Source organism: Pongo pygmaeus, chromosome 9 (assembly GCF_028885625.2).
Source record: "Pongo pygmaeus isolate AG05252 chromosome 9, NHGRI_mPonPyg2-v2.0_pri, whole genome shotgun sequence".
Lineage (NCBI taxonomy): Eukaryota > Metazoa > Chordata > Mammalia > Primates > Hominidae > Pongo > Pongo pygmaeus.
The window spans coordinates 9,399,251-9,425,096 of NC_072382.2; the positions used below are offsets into that span (position 1 = coordinate 9,399,251).

At 45.1% G+C, this 25,846-nt stretch overlaps 1 protein-coding gene across 2 annotated transcripts in view; it reads right to left on the minus strand.

Annotated features, from left to right (window-relative positions):
* Positions 1-19,469, minus strand: part of POLA2 (DNA polymerase alpha 2, accessory subunit) — a 39,290-nt gene extending 19,821 nt beyond the window's left edge. Inside the window, exons 1-8 of one of the 2 annotated variants that reach the window (XM_054439366.2) lie at positions 18,942-19,469; positions 14,604-14,728; positions 13,736-13,827; positions 12,562-12,619; positions 5,305-5,411; positions 2,395-2,588; positions 1,689-1,777; positions 159-314 (exon numbers count right to left, since the gene is read on the minus strand). In XM_054439366.2, the coding sequence (XP_054295341.1) occupies positions 159-314; positions 1,689-1,777; positions 2,395-2,588; positions 5,305-5,411; positions 12,562-12,619; positions 13,736-13,827; positions 14,604-14,728; positions 18,942-19,020 (900 nt within the window). In that variant the 5' untranslated portion in view covers positions 19,021-19,469. Of the gene's footprint in view, positions 1-158; positions 315-1,688; positions 1,778-2,394; positions 2,589-5,304; positions 5,412-12,561; positions 12,620-13,735; positions 13,828-14,603; positions 14,729-18,240; positions 18,884-18,941 lie in introns of those variants that run through there. The other variant, XM_054439367.2, reaches the window with a different exon arrangement.
* Positions 19,470-25,846: the final 6,377 nt, after the last annotated feature.

Genomic DNA, 25,846 nt, shown 5'->3' on the forward strand with positions numbered 1-25,846 from the left:
TAGGAATCCCAACAGTGGTGTCTCCTCTGGGGCATGTGCTCCAGCCACACTCCATGGCAGCAGAGACAGGAACTGAGGAGCAGCTGCGCATGGCACAGCACCTACACTACAAAGGTAAAGAGTGCGCCTGCATCCTGGTGGAGCTCCTCCAATCTCACCTGTCCAGGAAACAGAGAATATTCCTTAAGCTCAGATAAATCCACTGGAATTTGAGCACCCGAGGAATGTTCCCGGTCTCCCTCGAGAATCACTGACTTGTTGTTCAGCTTCCCGTTGCTATCACAGCCAATCTGGCCCAGCAGAGTGACAGGCTCCTACCAAAGGAAGGTCACAGCATAAGAAAGACAGTCTTTGGAGCAGGAGCTCAAATTCTGAAGTCAATAGGGTGAATAGCACAACAAACTGCAAACAACAAATACATTTCTTGGCAGGGCATTGCTTTGAACCTGAGGTGACTACTGCATCATCACTGACTCTCAGGATGGAAGAACTCTGAAAGGGCATCCTGTCCACCCACCCACCCAGTACTTGAGCCCTCCTAGGAGGCTGCCTAAGTGTGAGCATCTCTAGTGTAGGGGAACTTGCCCCTGGATGCCCACCCCACCCCGTCCTCACCACCCCAGGACAGCCCACTGCATCTTTGGACAGCTATAACTACTTAATAATAGCTAACATTTCTTGAGCTTACTAAATACCATGCACTGTTCTAAAATGTATTCTTAGGCATTTTATATGTATTAACTCATTTAATCCTTGCAACAACCATCAGGTGGGTATTACTGTACCCATTTTACAGATGAGGAAAACAAGCAACAGAGAGGTTAGATAATTTAGTCAAATCAAGGTCAAACTGTGGGTGAAACTTGGGTTTGAGACCAGAAATTTGGCTCTAGAGCCATATCCTTAGCCACATACCATACAACCTCTTAACAGGAAGTTCTTTATTAATTGAGCTAAAAATCTCTGTCCCCATGGCTTCCTCTGTTCTGTTCCCACTCTTGGGAGAAAACAGAGGAAGTCTCATCTTTCCCAGTGATTGTGCCTCCCTGCCTTCCCTCAATTACTTCCTTCCAAGTCCTCTAACACTTCCTTCTATGACACAGTTCTGCATCGCTTCCCCAACTGATCATTCTTTGAATGTAAACATTGACAAAGGTACTTTAAAGAAACTTCTAGAATATACTTCCCCTTAGATTAGAAAACGTCCTAGAGAGAAAGCACTTGTATATATGCCAGATTAAACTATGATATAAAGATACTATTATTGGCAGCAGTTTGTCTATAACAAGAGACAAAACCAGGGGAGAGACTGGGAGTCATTGTCCAGAGAACAAGATTCTGAAAACCCCACCGTCGCTGCTGTCCTTTTATCTCCATACGTGAATGCTTCTATTTGTGGGAAATCCCCGGGGAGCTACCTGACTCACCACCAAGGGAAACAAGGCCTTCAATCTCTGCTTATGTGCAAGACTCTAATCCAAGTGGGAAGAAAATCACTCTCTGGCCACAAAACCAGACAGCACTTACAAATCTTCCTTCAGAAGGGCCCATTTTCCCAAATTCAACCAAGATAGATGTTCAAACTAGAACACAGACAAGAAGTGAAAAAGGAAGCAAGAAGGATGCCTTTTGGTCATCGATTTAAAAACGTAATATTAATTAGTGAGAACTATTAGAACAACTCTTACCTGTGCTGGGGCTAGCAAAGGAGTGAAAGCTTCAATCTTGTAATGTTCCTTGAGTTCGCTGCCAAGTTCTTCTATCTTACAGGTCAGAACTATAATTCCAGAAGTGGAAAAAAAAGTATTATGTTTAAAGACATTTCACTTGCCAAGAAGAGAAAATACAGCACATTGTAAAATATTAAAGTCAGTCATTTTACAGAAGCAGGAAGGGTGCCTGGACATCTGGCCAGTTTAAACCTTCTAAAACCCTTGCCAATTTTCCGATATTTGGTTGCTGAATCTGGCCTTCCATCTGGCCACAGGAGACCCCATAGCACAATTCCAGGGAATCAGCATGAACTCCACCCCATCTCCAAGTCTGCCCTTTACTCGAGTCCTCACTGAGGTTTTAGGCAAGTCAAGGCCAACCTGAAGAAGGCTTCTAACGAAGGAACCATGAATATCTTTAAGTTGAATTCCTTTACATCGTTCAAGTTTTTGCTGCTGGGAATGGTTATGTGCTTTTTAGCAAAGTGAAGTGACTTGGGGCAATCATTGATAGTATTGCCAGTGTCCCTCCATTACTAGGGCTTCCATGAGGACATCTACCAACTCATATATTGAAAGGCAACCTTGGAACTTGTTCTACCAGCCTAGCTGAAGCTTTGTTACTCTACACCCTTCTAGGTGGTTTTATATCCACCAGAATTTCAAAGGGAAAAACAATCACCTTCTCGAATGTCTGGGAGCTTCTGAAACATGGATTTGTAGCTCCCAGTTAGTGCCTCTGGACATCCCAAGACCTTCAGGCTGATGTTTCCAGCTCCTCCTCTCCCAGACCAAGATACTCCCTGTGCTGAGCCAAAGGAGGTAACCACTTCTCCTCGGTTACTTCGTGAATTGTATTTCTGGGAGGGAGTAGCACTAATTGGAAGCAAAACAGGTTAATATTACTGTGTTCATATCTAAAGGGAGAGAAGAATAAAATGAGGTTACCTTTGGAAATGGGGACTGGAGAAAAGGAAGGTGGCCTCATAGTTTACAAATCGAATCAGTTTAACGGGGTTGGACAAACCCAGACCTTTAAGGAATTTCAGGAATGAAGGGTTGAGTAATACCAGGCTGAAGAATACCAAACATTTTTAGAGAAGTTTAGAGACAGAAACGTATTTTAAAAAGTTGTCGTTCTCTTGGCATTAAAACTCAGCAAGGCAAAAAAATCCCCAGATTCTGAATTGATTAAAAAGCAAACTTTAAGTCCCATTTTTTTCTTCTTATGAATTTTTAGCATTTATTGGAACATCATCTGAGCCTGCAACTGTGGATAAGCTAAAACTTGCTGATCATATATAAAAACTCACAATATGGTTCAAGGTAGAAACAACAATAAAATGAAGTTAAAATTAATCAAATTTCCCCAGTGTCTATGGAGGTGGGGAAGTAATGAATTAACAGTCTGGTGATGTGCAAACATTCCCATTTTTCTAGGCCTAACTGCCAGGTTCTCACGTTTCCACTCCCTGACTGGTAAATTATACCTCTAAGAACACATGGATATTGCTGATCTGCTTAGATGACAGTGAGGTCTTCTAATCCTCTGGTTGTAAACACGCCATACAGACAGGTCTATTTAAAACAGGCTTTGTTTAATGCACTGAAACTCTGCAGGAACCAGTTTTATGTGGGGCACCGTCGCAATTAATGCCATCATTTTTTCTTTTCACAGGCTACAGAAAATGAGCTCAATTAATTATCTCAATCTCCAGTGCCACCTCTACGTGAATAGTTTAGAAGTTACTTTCATACATTACAAAACCAGTTTCTGCTGTCAGTTTTATTAGTGTGCATTAAAAAATGACTAGGCACCATTTTGCCAACTTCTCCAAGCTCTTCCCTGGGAAGCTCCATGAGCCATCCATTACAGCAGGCCCTTTAATGCAGCAAGATGCTCACATGACGACAGTTGTAAACAGATCTACAGGTTTCAGAGCACTGTATTGACATTTGGAGAATATAACTCCTGCAATGGTGCTGGCACGTCTATAAGAACCATCCCTACATACCAGGTTGCAAAGATGCTCTTAAGTCTAGAAAGCTTTCTTCCAAGAAGCCTGAGAACTCCCCAAAGCAGCAGTAGACTACCCTAAAGTAAAACTGTCCTTCAAAATCCAATTACTGCCAGGCATGCTGGCTCATGCCTGTAATCCCAGTACTTTGGGAGGCTAAGACAGGCAGATTGCTTGAGGCCAGGAGTTCAAGACCAGCTTGAGCAACATGGTAAAACCCCATCTCTACAAAAACTACAAAAATTAGCTGGGCTTGGTAGCATACACCTGTAGTCCCAGCTACTCAGGAGGCTGAGGTAGGAGGATCACCTGAGCCTGGAAGGCCAAGGCTACAGTGAGCTATGATTGTGCCACTGCACTCCAGCCTGGGCAACAGAGTAAAAGCCTATCTTAAAAGAAAAAAAAAAATCCAAAGACCACTCACCTTGAATGACTGCAGAGCTTCTATCACCACGTTTCTAAAGTGATGGAGCTGAAAAGGCCGAGAGCAGTGGCGCATGCTTGACATCCTACACTTTGGGAGGCCAAGGCGGGTGGATCACCTGAGGTCGGAGTGCAAGATCAGCCTGGCCAACAGGCAAAACCTCGTCTCTACTAAAAATATAAAAATTAGCCAGGCATGGTGGCGAGTGCCTGTAGACCCAGCTACTCGGGAAGCTGAGGCAGGAGAATTGCTTGAACTGGGAGGCAGAGGCTTCAGTAAGCCAAGATGGTGCCACTGCACTCCAGCCTGGGTGACAGAGTGAGACTCCATCTCAAAAAAAAAAAAAAAAAACTGATAGAGTTGAAAAATCTCAAGCTCTGGTTCATCTAGAAGTGATCCAAATTAGAGGTAATGACTCCTGGCAGTTGGTGTTTCCCTGAAGGGTTAATACTACTGCTCCTGAGCCTCATCTTGATGTGGAAACTCCTAAAAACCCATCTACTCAGCAGAGCACTTGCCTATGGAATTCTCTAATATGAGACGTGTCATTTACGGATTTCAAAAAATTACATATGATCTTTGTGGATTTATGTGCAATGGTGGCAGAGGGACAAAATATCAATTAAGTCAGGGCAGATTCACAGTGACAAGAAAACTCTCAGAAACTAGTTGTAACCTGACTTGGAAACAATAAACAGGTTATGAAACATTATGAACAAAGATATGTGCTTTTCTTTAAAAAAAAACAACAAAAAAACTTTAGATGAAAAGAAAGAAAAAGAAACCCAACAAAACACAAACAGAAGCAGGTGGAAACCTACTTGCCTCTACTGACAAGACCTGTTAAGACTCTTAGATTCTGAATAGACAGGTTGTTTTCAATAGAAGATATCAGTTCCCGACTAGGAAATGAGCCCTAGAAAAGTGGGTGGAAAGTGAGTTTCCTTAATTACCGTAAGAAACAGTAATTTTCCACAAAGAAAAGGAAAGCAAGGAAGGCAGAGAGCAATAGGCTTTCAAGCCAATTCACTGCAGAGGTACATGCCCGCCTATAGTTAATTAATAACTCTGCTGTTAGCCTTCCTCAGATAGCCAGAGAAAGGGGAGGGGAGGCCAGCTTTATGGCACTTGAATGAATTATGATCCATACCTTGGAGAGAAACTTGACGGTGAGAGGAGCTGATGGGGGCTACGAGTTGACACACTCCTTTTTGTTAGGGGGGTTTCTGGGGTAGAGATAGCTCGCTTCTGAGAACCCTAGGGAAAAAAAAAGGAAAACAAAATCTCAGTCCTACTAGACCCAGTACTAATTAAGTGTATAGTTCCTTGGAAGAAAAGGAAGCGCATGTCCAAACGAAGACACAAAATAGGACTGGGTGGGTTCTCTTCTTAAGGCCCCATCATCCAAGCATAATCGCCAAAAGAAATCTTCAACAACTGTAACCAACATTCAGGACCCTGTCCCTACTTTGAAGGCAATTACGAGAAAGCAAACATTTTCCAGAAAGGACCACCAGGCCGGTAATCTGTCCTGTCAAATCCTTCATGTTTACTTTCTGTCCCCACCTCTCTGTTTTCAAACAGATATGAGTTTTACAATGCATAGTTTTGATCTACCTATACACATTTTCCTGAGAAGGAATGGGACATTACTACTTACTTTGGCAAAGTCTACCACACATTTTCAAAGGAAATGACTCCAGGCAGATAACAAGGTTGAGCTCATACTTGAAGAGTTAGCAAACATCTAACTGATAGTCACTCCTTTTTTTTTTGACTCATCAACGAGAATCCAAAGATAAGCCCAGAACAGAGGCTGAAACCTACAGTCCAGAGACCTATTGCTCCCTAAAGTCTAGGATAATCGACTGTAATAGAGAAAACAAAATCCTTGCCTGGATGGCAGCCAGGAAGCCAGCTGTCTGCAGCTTTCCCTGCCCTAGGGCTCCTCCTGGCTGCAAGTTTAAGAAGTTATACTGCCGAGTGGTCAGCTGCTGGCAACTGCAGAACAGAATGCCAGAGAACAGATTCAAAACCATCAAAACCAGCTGCAATGGAAAACAGATTTTTAAAAAATCCCTTATTCTACCACCCTGATATAATAACCAGTTTTGAATATTCCTTCATAGTGTTTTAATATTTTTCTCGGCCAGGGGTGGTGGCTCATGCCTGTAATTCCAGCACTCTGGGAGGTCAAGGTGGGAGAGTCACCTGAGCCCAGGAGTTCAAGACCAGCCTGGGCAACGGCGAGTCCTCACGTCTGAGGAAAAAAAAAAAGCCAGGCGTGGTGCCTTATAATTTGTATATTAAGATTACAAATACACAAATTAGAATATATAAATTATAGTCATAATCTTAGTTTAAATATAAACCTAAATATTTTATGTGCTGAATTTTTTACTCTATATTAATTATCAACATTTTCCCACACTGTTACATTTTTTATCTTTTTTTTTTTTTGAGATGGAGTCACTCTGTCACCCAGGCTGGGGCACAGTGGCAAGATCTCGGCTCACTACAACCTCTGCCTCCTGGGTTCAAGCGATGCTGCTGCCTCAGCCTCTCGAGTAGCTGGGGTTACAGGTGCCCGCCACCACATCCAGCTAATTTGTGTATCTTTAGTAGAGATGGGGTTTTGTCATGTTGGCCAGGCTGGTCTCGAACTCCTGACCTCAAGTGATCCATCTGCCTCGGCCTCCCAAAATGCTGGAATTACACACATGAACTACTGCACCTGGCCCAATCTTTTTCCCTCTTTTTTTCCCAAGACGGAGTTTCACTTCGCTCTTGTTGCCCAGGCTGGAGTGCGATGCGCGATCTCGGCTCACTGCAACCTCGGCTCACTGCAACTCCACCTCCCGTGTTCAAGTGATTCTCCGGCCTCAGCCTCTCGAGTAGCTGGGACTACAGGCACACACCACCACGCCCAGCTAATTTTGTATTTCTAGTAGAGATGTGAGTTTCGCCATGTTGGTCAGGCTGGTCTCGAACTCCTGATCTCAGGTGATCCACCTGCCTCGGCCTCCCAAAGTGCTGGGATTACAGGTCTTTATCCTTTTTAGTAGCTGTGTTATTTAATTAAACTGACCTACAATGATTTACATAATTACTTCTCTATTGCTGGATTATGGGTTGCTTGTAATTTTCAATGATTACAAGTAATGCTGATTCTCAGGTGAAAAGTGATTTGGCAAATTAAGATTTTAAATTTAAAAAAATGCTAAAATGCATATCTTCATGCATACAGCTTTTCTCATAATTTGAATTATTTCTTCAGAAGAGTTTTTTTCCCCCCCTAGGGAGAATTACTGGGTTAAAGGATAGAAAAAGATTTTATGAATTTGGCCAGGGATGGTGGCTCACGCCTGTAATCCTAGCATTTTGGGAGGCCAAGGCAGGAGGATCACTTGAGCTCAGGAGTTCAAGACCAGCCTGAGCAACACAGTGACACCCTGTCTTTTTTTTTTATAATAATAAAAAAAAAGATTTTATAATTTTAAAACATTTTCTCAAACTATCCCTCCAAAAGATTCTCCTAATATACAGTGGGCTACAACACTCTATGGCCAGTGTTGTGGGGCAGGGATATTTTGAGAGAATGACAGTCTGTCTCGCAAGACGTGGCAAGGTGACAGCACTTTGGTAAACAAGGCACAGTCTGGTGTTCTAGTCCTCAGCCTCAGGGCTGAAATCCAATAGTGTTCACCAACTCCAGTACCAGTTCTCAAGGATGCACTCCCTTTAACCAAGCTCATACGATTCATTATTAACACTTAATGCCAGTTTCATCATGTTTTTTGTTTGTTTTTGTTTTTTGAGACGGAGGGTTGCCCAGGGTAGAGTGTGCAGTGGCATGATCTCAGCTCACTGCAACCTCCACCTCCTGGGTTCAGGCAATTCTCCTGCCTCAGCCTCCCGAGTAGCTGGGATTACAGGCATGTGCCACCATGCCGGGATAATTTTTGTATTTTTAGTAGAGATGGGGTTTTGCCATTTTGGCCAGGCTGTTCTCGAACTCCTGACCTCAGGTGATCCGTCCACCTTGGCCTCCCAAAGTGCTAGGATTACAGGCATAAGCCACTGCGCCTGGCTAATTTCATCTTTTCTTTTTTTTTTGAGATGGAGTTTTGCTCTGATTGCCCAGGCTGAGTGCAGTGGCACGATCTTGGCTCACTGCAACCTCCGCCTCTGTTCAAGCAATTCTCCTGCCTCAGCCTCCCGAGTAGCTGGGATTATAGGCGCCCGCTGCCATGCCCGGCTAATATTTTTGTATTTTTAGTAGAGACAGGGTTTCACCATGTTGGCCAGGCTGGTCTTGAACTCCTGACCTCAGGTGATCCACCCATCTCGGCCTCCCAAAGTGCTGGGATTACAGGCGTGAGCCACTGCAGTAGCCAGTTTCATCATTTTTAATCAGAAATGTAGTCACCAATGGTACCATATTTTCATATCCTAGGGTAAGCACATTCTCACACCCACAGAGAAAATCAAATTATAACCAAGGATGCCAGTTTATTAATTTACTAGAAATATAATTGCCAAGGGTATGGGAACGTCAGGTCCTCAGGCTAACACATTCTCTCCCTGTTAGACAGGGACGTGGCAGCCAAATCATCAGCAGATTTATGGTGAACACGGAAGCAAAAGAACAGCTGTCAATTTTACAGGTGAAATATTTAATAGTGATAAGCTAAAATCACTGACATATATTTGCTTCTATAGCAGAGGGACACCTGTTCCCAAGACCTGACAAGGGTCAGGCAACCTCAGCCTGGCACTGTTTGTATGGAAAGGCCAACATTCACACTTTTTTTTTTTTTTTTGAGATGGAGTCTCACTTTCTCACCCAGGCTGAAGTGCAATGGCATGATCTCAGCTCACTGCAACCTCCGCCTCCCGGGTTCAAGTGATTCTTCCATCTCAGCCTTTCGAGTAGCTGGGATTACAGGCACCCACCATCATGCCTAGCTAATTTTTGTACTTTTGTAGTGATGGGGTTTCACCATGGTGGCCAGACTGTTCTCGAACTCCTGATCTCAGGTGATCCGCCTACCTTGGCCTCCCAAAGTGCTGGGATTACAGGTGTGAGCCACCATGCCTGGCCACACTTTGACTATTTTATCATGCTGCCATTGATGCATGGCCTAACAGTGACTGAACAATTTCCCTGTGATGAGTACTGTTCTAAGCATTTTACGTATCTCTAGCCCAGACATATTGTTTGCTCAACATTTCACTCCAACTCATTTAGCGTGGAATTCACAGTCGCAAACTTTTTTTTTTTTTTTTTTGAGACGGAGTCTCGCTCTGTCATCCAGGCTGGAGTGCAGTGGTGTGATCTTGGCTCACTGCAACTTCCGCCTCCCGGGTTCAAGCGATTCTCCTGCCTCAGCCTCCTGAGTAGCTGGGATTATAGGCACCACCACCATGCCCAGCTAATTTTTTGAGTAGAGATGGAGTTTCGCTGGTCTCGAACTCCTGACCTCAAGTGATCCACCTGCCTCAGCCTCCCAAAGTGCTGGGATTACAGGTGTGAGCCACTGCACTTGGCCTCACAGTCACAAACTTTGATTCACAATTTAGTCTCCTAAGTATTTCCATAGCAGGAATGGGGTATCCTAAATATGGGATTTCAGTCATTGGAAGGGTATCTACTTCAATACTAAAGTAAACAAATTTGCACCTGGCTTACGCATCAGTCTACTGACAGCTGGGTTACCATGAGTCAGACTCCGGAATATGATCAATTCTGGATACACAGACAAATTAGATAAAATTCTGGATCTGTGAAGCTGTAAACCAGATAAAACCGTGGTGGTCCCATTGGTATTGCAATTGAGAGAGCCAACCACGCTCCCTTATTCAGAGGTCTTTCAACAACTATTAACGTGCCAGGGTGCTGGGAAAACAGCAGCAAGTAAAAACAAAGTCTCTATTCTCAAGGAGCTTCCATCTAATGGAGGGAAGGCCGACTAACACAAAAAAGTAAGTATATAACATGTTTGGTGGTAAAAAAGCAAGAGAATAGTAAGGAGAAAAATAAAGCAAGAAAATAAAACAGAAGAAGGGCTTTGTTCTTTTAGGCAGGCTTGTTCCCTCTGACAAGGAGACATAGGAAATGAACCCATATTTGGCATGGCAGAAGCAGAGAGCAAAGGCGAGCAGGGAAAGAGGACAGAAGGAGGAGGGGGCCAGCTCCTACAGAACTTCACACATGCTGGTTCAAACTTTGCATATTAGGAGGAAAGACGAAAAGCCAGTGGGAGAGATGTGAGCAAGAAAACCTGACCTTTTGCTGGAAAGGAGCACACTGGCTGCTGGGTGGAGAGGTGGTTAGAGGTGGATATGGCAGAAAGAAAGGACTAGTTAGGAGGCTGTCCCAATCATTCAGGAGACAATGATGCTGTGGACCTGGTGGTGGCAGTGGAAATGGTGAGAGGTGGCCAGATCCTGGAAAGGGATGACAGGACTGGTAGCTAAGTTGGATGTGGGGTGTGAGAGAAAAAGGATTTAAGGAGGTCTCCAAGGTTCTTGGCCTGAGCCAATGGAAGAACGGAGGTGTCCTTCACTGGGATATGGACTCAGAAAACCACTTGAGGAGGAAAATCAAATGAGTTATAGTCTCTGCAATTTTAAGAAACTCTAACAAACACCTAATTATTTCTTTTAATATTATATGCACCTGGTTTTGTGTCAGCAACTTCATGGGGCACATTTTTGGCCCTCTTACTCTCCACAGGCATATCTAAACTATTCACCTTCTTTCTTCTTCAGACAGGGTCTCACTTTGTCACCCAGGCTGTAGAGCAGTGGCATGATCTCTGGTCACTGATCCTCCTGCCTTGGTCTCCCAGAGTGCTGGGATTACAGGCATGAGCCACTGCACCCAGCCCTTACCTTCTTTCTTATAATGTAATTTACTTTGAATAATTAAGGCTCCCTCCATGTTTATGAATTTCTACAAATTTATTTAGTTAGTATAAACAATAATTACTGGACTGGGCATGGTGGCTCACACCTGTAATCCCAGCATTTTGGAGGCCGAGGCGGGTGGATCACTGCAGGTGAGGAGTTCGAGACCAGCCTGGCTGACATGGTGAAACCCCGTCACTACTAAAAATACAAAAATTAGCTGGCCATAGTGGCGGCACGCCTGTAATCCCAGCTACTCGGGAGGCTGAGGCAGGAGAATTGCTTGAACCCGGGAGGCGGAGGTTGCAGTGACCCAAGATCGTGCCATTGCACTCCAGCCTGGGCAACAGGAGGAAAACTCCATCTCAAAAAAAAAAAAAAAAAAAAAAAAGAATAATTACTATTACTGAATACATTGCATAGGGCAATGTAAATTACCTCTTTCTTATGATGTAATTTACTTTGAATAATTAAGGCTCACTCCATGTTTATGAATGTCTACCAACTTATTTAGTTAGTATAAAGAATAGTTACTATTACTGAATACATTGCATAGGGCCTGATACTTTACCTATTTATTTCCTCTTCAAGCCCTCCAAGATGGGGGATATTGTGCACTGGCTGTCAGCTTCTTGAGGGCAGAGCCCATCCATGTCTGTTTCATTCACCATTGTTTACCCAATGTCTAGTGCAGTACATAGTTGTTTTTTTTTTTTTTTGAGACGGAGCCTTGCTCTGTCGCCCAGGCTGGAGTGCAGTAGCGCGATCTCGGCTCACTGAAAGCTCTGCCTCCCAGGTTCCTGCCATTCTCCTGCCTCAGCCTCCCGAGTAGCTGGGACTACAGGCGCCCACCACCACGCCTGGCTAATTTCTTTCTTTCTTTTTTTTTTTTTTTGTATTTATGGTAGAGACAGAGTTTCACCATGTTAACCAGGATGGTCTCGATCTCCTGACCTCGTGATCTGCCTGCCTCAGCCTCCCAAAGTGCTGGGATTACAGGCATGAGCCACTGCGCCCGGCCACATAGTTGTTGCTGGATAACTGAATGAGTGAATCCTGATATTATGGATAAGGAAACTGTCTCAGAGAGATAAAACAACTCACTCCAGGTCACCTAGGTCTTCTGACTCAGACTTTGAAGGCAATGCTTTTCCACTACCCTACTTGACCTTTCACACTGGGATCCAACACAGAAATGAATTATTCAATTATAGTATAAAACTATGCAACTATTCAAAAAGGGCAATTATGGAGAAATTATGTTTATAGAAATGTTTTATGTTGTGCTGAGAAAAGCAGGATAACTATATGTTTATAAGGACTGCCATTATGTAAAACATTTAGACATATGATCAGAAAGGAAGATGTGTAAGTGGAAATATAGTAGGAAATGCATGAGAGTGGTTGATTTTTTTCCCTCAGATCTTCAAATGTTGTGATAACCTATTTTAAAATGTTACTTGTAAAATGCAATGTCCAAACACTGTTTACTTACCTTTGAAGGTGTGGTGTAAGAGTTCAAGAGGATTTCCTCTTCTTCTTCCACTTCAATTCTAAGAACACTGGTTAAGAAAAACAATAATGGCTGGGCGCAGTAGCTCATGCCTGTAATCCCAGCACTTTGGGAGGCTGAGGTGGGCGGATCACGAGTTCAGGAGACAGAGACCATCCTGGCGAACACAGTGAAACCCCGTCTCTACTAAAAAAAATATAAAAAATTAGCCGGGCGTGGTAGCGGGCGCCTGTAGTCCCAGCTATTCGGAAGGCTGAGGCAGGAGAATGGCATGAACCCAGGAGACGGAGCTTGCAGTGAGCCGAGATCGCACCACTGCACTCCAGCATGGGCGACAGAGTGAGATTCCATCTCAAAAAAAAAATAATAATAATAATAATAAACTTTCATATAAGGGCTGATGGCTAGAAGAAATCTCAATATTAGGTAATTTTTACTATTATTATTATTATTATTGAGATGGGGTTTCCTCTGTCGTCCAGGATGGAGTGCAGTGGCCTGATCTCAGCTTACTGCAACTTCCGCCTCCCAGGTTCAAGAGATTTTCCCACCTCAGCCTACCAACTAGCTGGATCTATAGGGGCACATCACCACGCCCAGCTTATTATTATTTTTTTTAATTTGTACTTTGGCCGGGCATGGTGACTCACGCCTGTAATCCCAGGACTTTGGGAGGCCTAGGCAGGCGGATCACCTGAGGTCAGGAGTACGAGACCAGCTGGCCAACATGGTGAAACCCTATCTCTACCAAACAAAATACAAAATTATCCAGGTGTGGTGGTGTGCACCTATAATCCCAGCTACTCAGGAGGCTGAGGCAGGAGAATCACTTGAGACTGGGAGGCAGAGGTTGCAGTGAGCTGAGATTGCACCATTGCACTTCAGCCTGGGCAAAAAGAGCAAAACTCCAACTCAAAAAAAAAAAAAATTTGTACTTTTGGTAGAGACAGGGTTTCACCATGTTGCCCAGGTTGGTCACAAATTCCTGGGCTCAAGTGATCTGCTTGCCTCGGCCTCCAAAAGTGCTGGGATTACAGGCCTGAGCCACCGTGCCCGGCCTTCTTATTATTTGTTTTTAAATTACACATGCAACTACAGACAAATTATAAAATACAACATGTACCTTGGTGCAAAGACCTTCAGCAGAAAAGGATACAGCTCTTGAATGGAAACAATGTCTCTAGCTCCCGCATGGCCACTGTCCTTGCAGGCACTGTGCCTGGCTTTCGATAATCTTTTGCTCAGAAACTGAAAAAGAAAAGATAGTGAATACAATACTTCATAGTCAAGTAATAGCAGAGGTGTTTTCGAAAGCCTTGAGATAATAAAAGGTATTCAAAATATAATCAAAGATCTAACATTCCTCAAAGAATTAAGATACACACAGACTCAAAACAAAGACATCCCATGACTGTCTAAAACACATAACAATCCTAATAATACCAATTATTTGGTGAAGACTTATCACCTGCTGGGCATAGTTTTAAGTGCTTTATGTCCATTCTCATTTCTTTTTTTTTTTTGAGACGGAGTCTTGCTCTGTCCCAGGCTGGAGTGCAGTGGCACGATCTCAGCTCACTGCAACCTCCACCTCCTCGGTTCAAGCGATTCTCCTTCCTCAGCCTTCCGAGTAGCTGGGATTACAGGCACCCGCCATCATGCCCGACTAATTTTTGTATTTTTAGTAGAGACAGGGTTTCACCATGTTGGCCAGGCTGGTCTTGAACTCCTGACCTTTTGATCTGCCTGCCTCGGCCTCCCAAGTCTTGGGATTACGGGCGTGAGCCACGGCGTCCAGCCCAATTTAATTCTTATAACAATCATAAAAAATACAGATTATTAGACCCAATGACAGAAAAGGAAACTGAGGCTCAGGGACATAAAGTAGTTTGTCGAAGCTCACACTGGGACTGGAATCCAGGCCTGAATCGAAAGCCCACACTCCTCTCAATATATCACAATGCCTCCCCTGTAGAGCAGAAATGGAGAATCACATTATTACTTTGCTTTCATTTTGTTCTTACCTCATGCTCAAAAGAGTTCAGGATCTCTGAGGTAAGGCCAACTTTATGTGTGCTGGTGCAGAAGGCTATAAGCTCGCCTACCATTCCCTCCTCATTCTGTCCATACTGAAGACAAAGCTCTACCACTGTAGAAAGGAAAATTGGACAAGTAAAAACTTAGTTCATTTCTCGAAGTTTCACCTAGAAAAGCAAAAATGATCCTGGTTTACTCCATCAATGTTTATTCAGAATCTATTAGTGCCAGGCACTGTTTTGGGCAATGAGAAAACAGAAGCAGCCTTGTCCTCACAAAGCTCACCACTAGTGGGGAGACAGAAGGGGATAAGGGCAGAATCAGGAGGACCAATTAAAGAATCACGGAAAAGCCCAGGTGAGAGATGATGGTGGCTTGGATCAAGGTGGTGGCAGTGGAGATGGCGAGAAGTGGTTGGACTCTGGATAGGACTTTACATACTGGAAGTGAAGCCAGTGGGATCTGCTAACTGAATGTAAGGTATGAGAAAAAGAAAGAAGTCAAGGATGAGGCTGATATTTTTAGCCTGTGCAACAGGAAGAGTGGCGTCCCTATTAACTGAGATGGGGAAAAGAGCTGGAGGAACTACTCTGAGGAGAGAGAGGAGATACCAGGAGCTTAGTTTTAGACATGCAGAGTTTGAGGTGCCATTTAGACATCCAACTAGAGACGGTAGGCTGAACAAACTAGCCTGTAGTTCAGGCAAGGGGTGTGGGCAGAGGTATAAATTTGGGAACCATCAGTAAATACATGGGATATAAAGCTATGAGACCTCAGGTGAGATCACCAAGGGAGTGAGCATATCTAGAAGGGAGAAAAGATCCCAGGCTTGAGTCTTGGGGTGCCTTAGGGCCTCTGAGGATGAATCCACAAAGCCTGAGAAGCGGTGACACAAGCAAAGCTGAAGAAAAACTAGGAGTAAGCCAGGCGCAGTGGCTCACGCCTGTAATCCAGCACTTTGTGAGGCTGAGGTGGGCAGACTGTTTGAGCCCAGGAGTTCGAGACCAGCTTGGGAAATAGGGTGAAACCATTTCTATAAAAAATACAAAAATTAGGTGGGCTTGGTGGCATGTGCCTGTAGTTCCAGCTACTCGGGGGCTGAGGTGGAAGGACTGCTTGAGCCAAGGAGGAGGTTGAGGCTGCAGTGAGCTGTGATTTGCCCATTATACTCCAGCCTGGGCAACAGAGCAAGATCCTGTCTCAGAAAAAAAAGAAAAAGAAAAACTAGTAGTGTCTAAGAAGCTAAAAGAAAAATGTGTTTAAAAAAAGAAAAAATGACAAACAGTATCAAGTGCCGGTGTTAATTCAAGATGAGTACTGAAAATTCATCACTGGCTTTAGCAAGGTGAAGGTCACTGGTAACCCTGAGTAGAGCAGCTTTGGTGAAGTGGTGGCAACAAAAGAACTTACTGAAATGGATTTAAGGAGGAAATATTTAAAGATGGCAAGGCCCCCCCCCTTTGTTTTTTTTGGAGACAGAGTTGCACTCTGTTGTCAGGCTGGAATGCAGTGGCACGATCTCGGCTCATTGCAACCTCCACCTCCCCGACTCAAGCGATCCTCCTGTCTCAGCTTCCCAAGTAGCTGGGACTACAGGCGTGCGCCACCATGCCCAGCTAATTTTTGTATTTTTAGTAGAGACGGGGTTTCACCATGTTGGCCAGAATGCCCTCCATCTCTTGACCTTGCGATCCGCCCTCCTCGGCCTCCCAAATTGCTGGGATTACAGGCGTGAGCCACTGCGCCCGGCCGACCCTTCTGAGGTCTGCTGTAACTGGGAAGGAGAGAACTGGAGTGGGAAGTAGGGTCAACAGGGTATTTTAAAGGCAAGATTGGAAGCACATTTCTATACTAGTAGGAAAAAAATCTTGTAGCAAGGAAAATAGAAAATATGTAAGGCAGGAGAATTACCAGTGATGTCCTTAATTGCCTCAGAAGGAATGGGGTTTAGGACTCAAGTGGAGGGCTTGGATTTTGCTAGGAATATGGAGAGCTTATTCATTATAATAGGAAAGAAGGCTAGGTATATGCCACAGGTATGGGTCAGTGAGATGTAATGGTGGTAGCTGATCGAAATTTTCTAATGCTTCTATTTTTTTCAGCAAAAAATAGAAGTTTGTCAGCTGAGAGTGAGGGTGGGACAGAAGGATGTTACAGGAGGAGAAGGTGGAAAACAGTCATCTGGAAGACTCAAGAGTGAAGAGACCAGCGGCCTGGCGCAGTGTAATCTCAGCACTTTGGGAGGCCAGGGTGGGCGGATCACCTGAGGTCAGGAGTTGAAGACCAGCCTGGCCAACATGGTGAAACCCTGTCTCCACTAAAAATACAAAAAGTAGACCAGGTGTGGTGGCTCACACCTATAATCCCAGCACTTTGGGAGGCCAAGGTGGGAGGATCACTGGAGGTCAGGAGTTCGAGACCAGCCTGCCCAACATGGAAAACCCCGTCTCTACTAAAAATACAAAAAATTAGCCAGGCGTGGTGGCAGGAGCCTGTAATCCCAGCTACTCGGGAGGCTGAGGCAGGAGAATCACTTGAACCCGGGAGGCGGAGGTTGCAGTGAGCCAAGATTACACCATTGCACTCCAGCCTGGGCAACAAGGGAGAAACTCCATTTCAAAAAAAAAAACAGGGAAATACGGTTGACTGTCAGGAAACATTAAGGTGCCACTGAAGTTACTGATGATCCAAAGTCCACAATTCCAAAGCCATTGCCATGAGATGAAAGCAACTGGCATCTTGGCCTGAAGCCTTTACAAATCTGGTTCACATAACTAATTTCTCTCATGCTGATTTCATGCTTACCACATACATTTCTGACTATGATCAGGTTTTCCACTTAAGTCTTTTTTTTTTTTTTTTTTTTGAGACGGAGTCTCGATCCTGTTGCCCAGGCTGGAGTGCAATGGTGTGATCTCGGCTCACCACAACCTCCACCTCTCAGGTTCAAGCGATTATCCCGCCTCAGCCTCCTGAGTAGCTGGGATTACAGGCATGCACCACCATGCCCGACTAATTTTGTATTTTTAGTAGAGCCAGGGTTTCTCCACATTGGTCAGGCTGGTCTCAAACTCTTGACCTCAGGTTATCCACCTGCCTTGGCCTCCCAAAATGCTGGGATTACAGGCGTGAGCCACCAAGCCCCACTAGTCTTCTTTTAAAAAGAGAAGGACCGAGCGTGCTGGCTTTATGCCTGTAATCCCAGCACTTTGGGAGGCCAAGGTGGGTGGATCACTTGAGGTCAGGAGTTCGAGAGCAGTCTGGCCAGCATGGTGAAACCCCTTCTCTACTAAAAGTACAAAAAAAATTAGTTGGGCCTGGTGGCGGGCGCCTGTAATCTCAGCTACTTGGGAGGCTGAGGCAGGAGAATTGCTTGAACCTGGGAGGTGGAGGCTGCAGTGAGCCGAGATCACACCACTGCACTCCAGCCTGGGTGATAAAGCAAGATACTGTCAAAAAAAAAAAAAAAAAGAGAGAGAGAGAGAAAGAAGGCACCGGGCATGAAGACTTGAAGTATTCTGGTTTCTGAAAGGAATTTCTCACCATAAATTAACATGTTTCGTTATCTTTTTATATATAAGAAGTTCAAAGTGTTGAGTGGTTAAGGCAGGTGCACATTCATACCGATTCTAGAACTTCCACATCTCCCAGGCTTTGCTTCAAATGACTCCTTACACTGCTCTACAGCTTGACCAACACGATGGACCCGTATGATGCAGCACGGGACTCCAAGGCAGGACACCTGGCTTCACAGACAGCTCAGGCAATTAGCTTTCCTTGTCTGTTTCTCCATCTGTAAACAGAGGGAGCCAAAAAGCTCCCTAAAGCTCCTTCCACAGCTCAAATTCATTTTTAGGAACCCACCTCAAGGGATTCATATTTGCACAGACCACCAACAGCTCTGATAAAAGAACCGATGGATCAGCAGAGGTTTAAGGTGTAGGCTGGAAAGGGAGGAGCCAAGAATAAAAAGCTACATTTCAAAACCCCCACATCTCTTGCTTTGTTACCGGGGCTTCAACAATTTCCAAACTCTGGTGCCACCAGTGCCTAGTCTCGATCTAGCACATCCCAATTCCGCCTTTTGGGAACTTCGAGTTGGTTCAAAATCGTGCTGCATATTCCTATTTTTGATTTGGCATCCAAGCGGTACCCGGTGGGCATTTCAAAATCAAACTCAGTTTGATTCTTCATCTCACAGCCACCGAGAACTCCGCTCCAGGGGAAGTGGAAATTGGAAGCGCTGCCCTTTCGGTTCTAGGCGCCGAGGAACTCGGGCGAGAGCGTGGAGCACGGCTGCAGGGCGGGAGGGGTGCGGGACTCACATTTCTCAATTAGAGCCTCCTCGCAGTCTAGGCCGAAGATCTGCAGCTCCTCTGCCAGCTGCTGGGCGGATGCGGACATGGTCGCCCAAGCCAGGGGCCGGGGAGCCGGACCACCCAGCTCCGACCTGCGCCCAAGAAGCCCACGGGGGTGGCGAGCGATGAGCTCCTCGCCCTCTTATCCTTCCTCCCTCCGCGGACCGTGACAGGAGGTGACTGGCCCAAGCAGGACCTCAGACCGTCAGAAGGCCCCGGCCGTCGGTCACAGAGAAATACTTTTTTTAAAAAATGAAGGGGTGGCCCCCAAACGCCCTGAATGGAGGGAGCAGAAATCTCGAGAGGACGCTGTCCTGGAGAGAACGTCCTGCTTCCTAAAAGCTACCGCTGACCTTCTCAGTGACGGTGGCAGAACAGAGTGGCCGGAAAAACCCGCCAAATGGTTTGTGCAGTGCACGCATGCGCGAAACCGGGAGCCAACCCCAAACCTTCCCCTTGCTTTCCCCGGCTCATTCCGGGACCCCATGCGCGCACGCGCGGCCCAGGGCGCGTGCGCATCAGCGGGCGTGTGGGCGTCTCTACGCACGCGCCTGGCGGCCCGCCAGTCAGCAGCTGCGCAGTTCTTTCTCACGGGGCGAGAATGCAGGTTGTGACCCGCAACGCCCGGGAGTTGCCTGCACGGAAACTGAGTCTGTGTGCGGATACCTGTTTTCTGGGCATCGGCTTCTCGGTGAAGCTCAGTGGCGCATGTTTGTCACCCTTTTGCCCTGTTCCGTGGTGCGCAGGCGCTGTCGTGCGCGTGCCTTCGACTGTCTAAAACTTACTGTACCCCCTTCTCCATTCCCGTTGTCGTCTCTGCCTGTTGTGCCCTTGGTTCATCCTAAAAGAATGGCTTCAGTAGGGAATCTGGTTGCCATGGTTATTATCGTGATTATCACCGTGGTGCCAGCCACAGTGATGGATATGTTTTCTGAGTCTGGGGCATTTGGGGGGATATGAGGTGGGAAGGTGACGGATAATTTAGTTTCGGACACGTTAAGTTTGAGTGCTTCTAGGATTTCCAGGTAGAGATTCCCAGTAGGTGACTGGAGGCTTGGGAGTGAAGGTAGGTCACTCAAGGATAGAGTTTAGGGGTAAGATGAGAAGAGGGTTCTCCCCTTGAAATACACCCTAATTCTTTGAGCCAACAATCTCAACCGTAGGCGTCATACAATGCTGGTGGGATGGTAGAGCATTTCTAGAAAACAATTTAGCAATGTGTATCCGGAGTCTTAAAAAATGTCCATCCCACGCCAGGTGCAGTCGCTCACGCCTGTAATCCCAGCATTTGGGAGGCCCAGTCGGGCAGATCACTTTGTAGCAGGACGAGCCGCAGACAAAACTCCTCAGACACGGAGTTAAAGAAGGAAGGGGTTTATTTGGCCGGGGGCATCGGCAAGACTCCTGTCTCACGAGGCGAGCTCCCCAAATGAGCAATTCCTGTCCCTTTTAAGGGCTCACAACTCTTAAGAGGGTGCGCGTGAGAGGGTCGTGATCAATTGAGCAAGCAGGGGGTACGTGACTGGGGGCTGCATGCACCAGTAATTAGATCAGAACAAAACAGGATAGGGATTTTCACAGTGCTTTTCTATACAATGTCTATAATCTATAGATAACATAACCGATTAGGTCAGGGGTCCATCTTTACCAAGCCCAGGGTGTGGTGCTGGGCTGTCTGCTTGTGGATTTCATTTCTGCCTTTTAGTTTTACTTTTTCTTTCTTTGGAGGCAGAAATTGGGCGTAAGACAATATGAGGGGTGGTCTCCTCCCTTAACTTGAGCCCAGGAGTTCAAGATCAGCCTGGGCAACATGGCGAAACCCCTTCTCTACAAAAAATTAGCCGGCCGTGGCGGGTTCTTGTGATCTCAGCCACTCCGGGGGCTGAGGCTGGAGGAGCGCTTGAGTTCGGGAGGTGGAGGCTGAAGTGAGTCATGATCGCCTCACTGCACTCCAGGCTGGGCGACAGAGCAAGATCGTGTCTCAAAAAGCAAACAAAGGCCGGGTGCGGTGGCTCACGCCTGTAATCCCAGCACTTTGGGAGGTCGAGGCGGGAGGATCACGAGGTCAGGAGATCCAGACCATCCTGGCTAACACGGTGAAACCCCGTCTCTACTAAAAAAAAAAAAAAAAAAAAAAAAAAGTAGCCCAGTGTGGTGGCAGGCGCCTGTAGTCCCAGCTACTCAGGAGGCTGAGGCAGGAGAACTGCGTGAACCCGGGAGGCAGAGCTTGCAGTAAGTCGAGATTGTGCCACTGCGCTACAGCCTGGGCGACAGAGTGAGACTCTGCCTAAAAAAAAAGAAAAAGCAAACGAAAACCGAAGTATGTGTGACCTCTAGTCAGCCAATAGCTGCTTGGCTGTATTTTGAATTTAGACCTAACCTAGTTAGCCACTCCAGATCCATCATGAACCTCTTTTAGGGTTCACACCCTTAAGCCTCAAATATTTAGTATCTGGCTCTTTACGGAAAATGTTTGCAGTTTCCCACCATCAGCAATAACCAATGGATATCAAATATGTTACATACGTATTTTTCCCAACCTGTCTTTTAACTTTGTGGGGTTTTTTTTCTACCACACAACACTGTGCAATTCTTTTCCTGTATGGGTTTTAGGTTTCCTGCTTTGTTTAATAAGTTCTCCTCAACCTAAGCTTATGCAAATATTATTCCAATTTTTGTTTTATTTTACTTACGTTTTGCCTTTAGTTTGCTAATCCACCTAGAACTAATCTTATTTGTGATGTGAGGAAGGATTTAGCTTTGTTTTATTCCCGACAGCCAGCATGTCAGCAGTTATACTTAGTAAATAAAACATTCTTCTCCAACTGACTTGAATTGTGATCTTTCATGTATCAGGTCCCCATAAACACTTGAATGTGTTTCTGGATTTTCTGTTTTATTCCACTGATTTATTTGTTGTCTTTTCTGTGTCAATATAATATTTTGATTGCAGGAGTAAATCAAGTGGTTTTAGATCTGTGACATAGCCAAGTCCTAAAACAATAGTAGCTGAGACAACACAGAAGTTTATTTCTCCTGTAAGATAAAATAATTTCAGAGATAGGTAGCCCAGGGCTAAAATGGTGGCTTCACGTTCATCAGGCCTCCATCTCTCGGCTCCACTGTCCTCGAATTAATCTCCATCCTTAAGGTCACCTCATAGTCCAAGATGGCTTCTGGAATTCCAGCCATCAGATTCACATTCCATTCCAGGTAGCAGAAAGTAGGAAGAAGAAAGGGCAAATAAAATTTTAAAAACATAAACAAGAAAAGAGAGTGAAAAGAGAAATGAAAAGGGAAAAAAGAAACAAAAAAATGACTTTTGCAAACCATTGTCTATCCATTTTTGAAGAGGAGTCTTTCTAGAAGTCCTTTCCAACCACTTTTGCTTAGACTTTAGCAACATAGCCATATCTTTAAAGGAGGCTGGGAAAGCCTCCTTATAAGTTTATAAGTTATATTGTAATATTATTGAGGAAACACATTGCTACCCCATCAATATACAAATTTTGTTACTAAGAAAGGAGTTAATACTAGGTAAGCACTTAGTAGTGTTTGCCCCAAGTAGCTTTATAGTAACTTCCCAAAACTGTTGAAGTATTTTACTATTTTTTTTTTTTTTTTTGAGACAGGATCTTGCTTTGTTGCCCAGGCTGGAATGCAGTGGTGTGATCAAGCTCGCTGCAGCCTCAATCTCCTGGGTTCAAGCCATCCCCTGACCTCAGTCTCCTAAGTAGCAGGGACTACAGGCACACACCACCACACCTGGCTGTTTTTTTGTTTTGTTTTTGAGACATTGTCTCACTCTGTTGACCAGGCTGGGGTGCAGTGGAGCGATCTCAGCTCACTGCAACCTCCACCTCCCAGATTCAAGCAATTCTCATGCCTCAGCCTCCCGAATAGCTGGGACTGCAAGCGCCCACCACCACACCCAGCTAATTTTGTATTTTTAGCAGGGATGGGGTTTCACTGTGTTGGCCAGGCTGGTCTCAAACTCCTGACCTCAGGTGATCCATCAGTCTTGGCCTCCCAAAGTGCTGGGATTACACTACCACACCCAGCCACACCTGGCTAATATTTTTGTTTTTTAATAGAGACGAGGTCTTGCTATGTTGCCCAGGCTTGTCTGGAACTCCTGGACTCAAGCAATCCTCTTGCCTTGGCCTCCCAAAGTGCTGGGATTACAGGTGTGAATCACTGGGCCTGGCCTAGTTTTTAGGAAACCATTTTAAACTTTTAAAGTCATTTTATACAGTATATCCTATCCCCCTCCATTCTGATAGGAAGGACTTAAATATTTTTATATATTTAGGAGAAATGAATACTTTAAGCATTCCAAACAGGATCCTGGTATATCTCTTCATTTTTTTAGGCTTTTTGTCTTTGTCTATCAATCCAATTTTATAGTTTTTCCCATATAGACCCTGTTTTTGTTCAATTTATTGACACAATATCTTCTGTTGCTTTTATGAATGTAATGTTTCTCCCATATTGTTTTCTATTTTGTCATTGCCAGTTCAAAGGAAAGTTACTGGCTTTTGGATTGGACTCTTTTTTGGTTTGGTTTTGTTTTGTTTTTTAAGACAAGATCTCACTTTGTTGACCAGGCTGGAGTGCAGTGGCGTGATTACAGGTCACTGCGACCTCAACCTCCCGGGCTCAAGCCTTCCACCTCAGCCCCCCAGGTAACTGGAACTATAGGTGTATGCCACTATGCCCGGCTAATTTTTGAAATTTTTGTAGATTCGGGATTTCACCATGTTGCCCAGACTGATCTGGAACTGCTAGCCGCATACAATCCACCTGTCTCAGCCTCCCAGAGTGCTGAGATTACAGGTGTGAGCCACGACTCCCAGCCTTGGACATATTTCCTGCAACCAGTCACTTTGACCAAATTCTCTTAATATTAATGTTTTAGGAGAGTCTCAGATTTCCTAGATTGTAATAACATTTTCTAATAAAAATATATTTTTCCCTTCTTCTCAAATATTGATGCTAATCATTTTATTTTCTTGTCTTGGTGCATTGAACCAAACCTTGGAATCATTGTTGAATCACAGTAGGCATCCTTGCCTTCTTCCTGTTTCTGATGGCACTGGCTTCAGCATGGCCTCCTTTGGTGTCATGGGTGTTATTGGGTTGTGTTAAGAACGCATAATCTGGCCGGGCATGGTGGCTCACGCCTGTAATCCCAGCACTTTGGGAGGCCGAGGCGGGCAGATCACGAGGTCGGGAGATCGAGACCATCCTGGCTAACACGGTGAAACCCCATCTCTACTAAAAATACAAAAAAAATTACCTGGGCGTAGTGGCAGGTGCCTGCAGTCCCAGCTACTCGGGAGGCTGAGGCAGGAGAATGGCGTGAACCTGGGAGGCGGAGCTTGCAGTGAGCGGAGATCGCGCCACTGCACTCCAGCCTGGGCGACAGAGCAAGACTCCATCCCCCGCCCCCCCCAAAAAAAAAGAATGCATAATCTACACTTTGGGAGGCTGAGGCGGGTGGATCACGAGGTCAGCAGTTCAAGACCAGCCTGGCCAACATAGTGAAAACCCCGTCACTACTAAAAATACAAAAAATTAGCCGGGCGTGGTGGTAGGCGCCTGTAATCCCAGCTACTTGAGAGGCTGAGGCAGGAGAATCACTTGAACCTGGGAGGCGGAGGTTGCAGTGAGCTGAGATTGTGCCATTGGACTCCAGCCTGGACAGCAAGAGTGAAAACTCCATCTCAAAAAAAAAAAATGAATGGCTCACACCTGTAATCCCAGCACTTTGGGAGGCCAAGGTGGGCAGATCACCTGAGGTCAGGAGTTCAAGACCAGCTTGGCCAACATGGCAAAACCCTGTCTCTGCTAAAAATACAAAAATTAGCAGGGTGTGGTGGCAGGTGCCTGTAGTCTCAGCTACTTGGGAGGCTGAGGCAGGAGAATTGCTTGAGCCCAGGAGGTGGAGGTTGCAGTGAACTGAGATCATACCACTGCACTCTAGCCTGGGCAACAAAGTGAAACTCTGTCTAAAAAAAAGAAAAAAGGAATGCATAGTATAGTCAGGGTGTTGTTTTTTTATCTAGTTCTATTTTACTTAGAGAGTTGATTAGGAATGACTGCTGAATTGTACCCAACACCACAAGGGAATGATTTTCTCCTTTAACTAATGGGTGTAAGAAAATGTGTCAGGCCAGGCGCGGTGGTTCACGCCTGTAATCCCAGCACTTTGGGAGTCCGAGGCGGGTAAATCATGAGGTCAGGAGTTGGAGACCAGTCTGGCCAATATGGTAAAACCTCATATCTACTAAAAATACAAAAATTAGCCGGGCGCAGTGGCAGGCGCCTATAATCCCAGCTACTCAGGAGGCTGAGGCTGAGGTGAATCGCTTGAACCTGGGAGGTGGAGGTTGCAGTGAGCCAAGATTGTACCATTGCACTCTGGCCTGGGCAACACAGCAGAGGACTCCATCTCAAAAAAAAAAAAAAAAAAGAAAGAAAGAAAAGAAAAGAAAAGAAAAGGAAAGAAAGAAAGAAAATGTGTCACTTTAATCATAATAAACATTTACTTTCTTTTAAAAGATAATGTATTAAAAAGTTGTGTGCATCAAATATTACTATCAAAGTGAGAAGACAATCCACAGAATGGGAGAAAATATTTGCAAATCATATATTTGAGAAGTGTCTAGTATGCAGAACATATAAAGAATTCTTACAACTCAACAATAAAAGACAGGTGATTCACTGTCTTTTATTGTCAACAATAAAAGAGAGGTGATTCGCTGGAGGTCACAAAGCTGGTAAGTAACAGAAAGTAACTGTGGGCCAGTTCCTTTATATTGCGTCTGGGTAGGATTACAGGAACTGTTGTGGGGAGCACTCAGGCAACA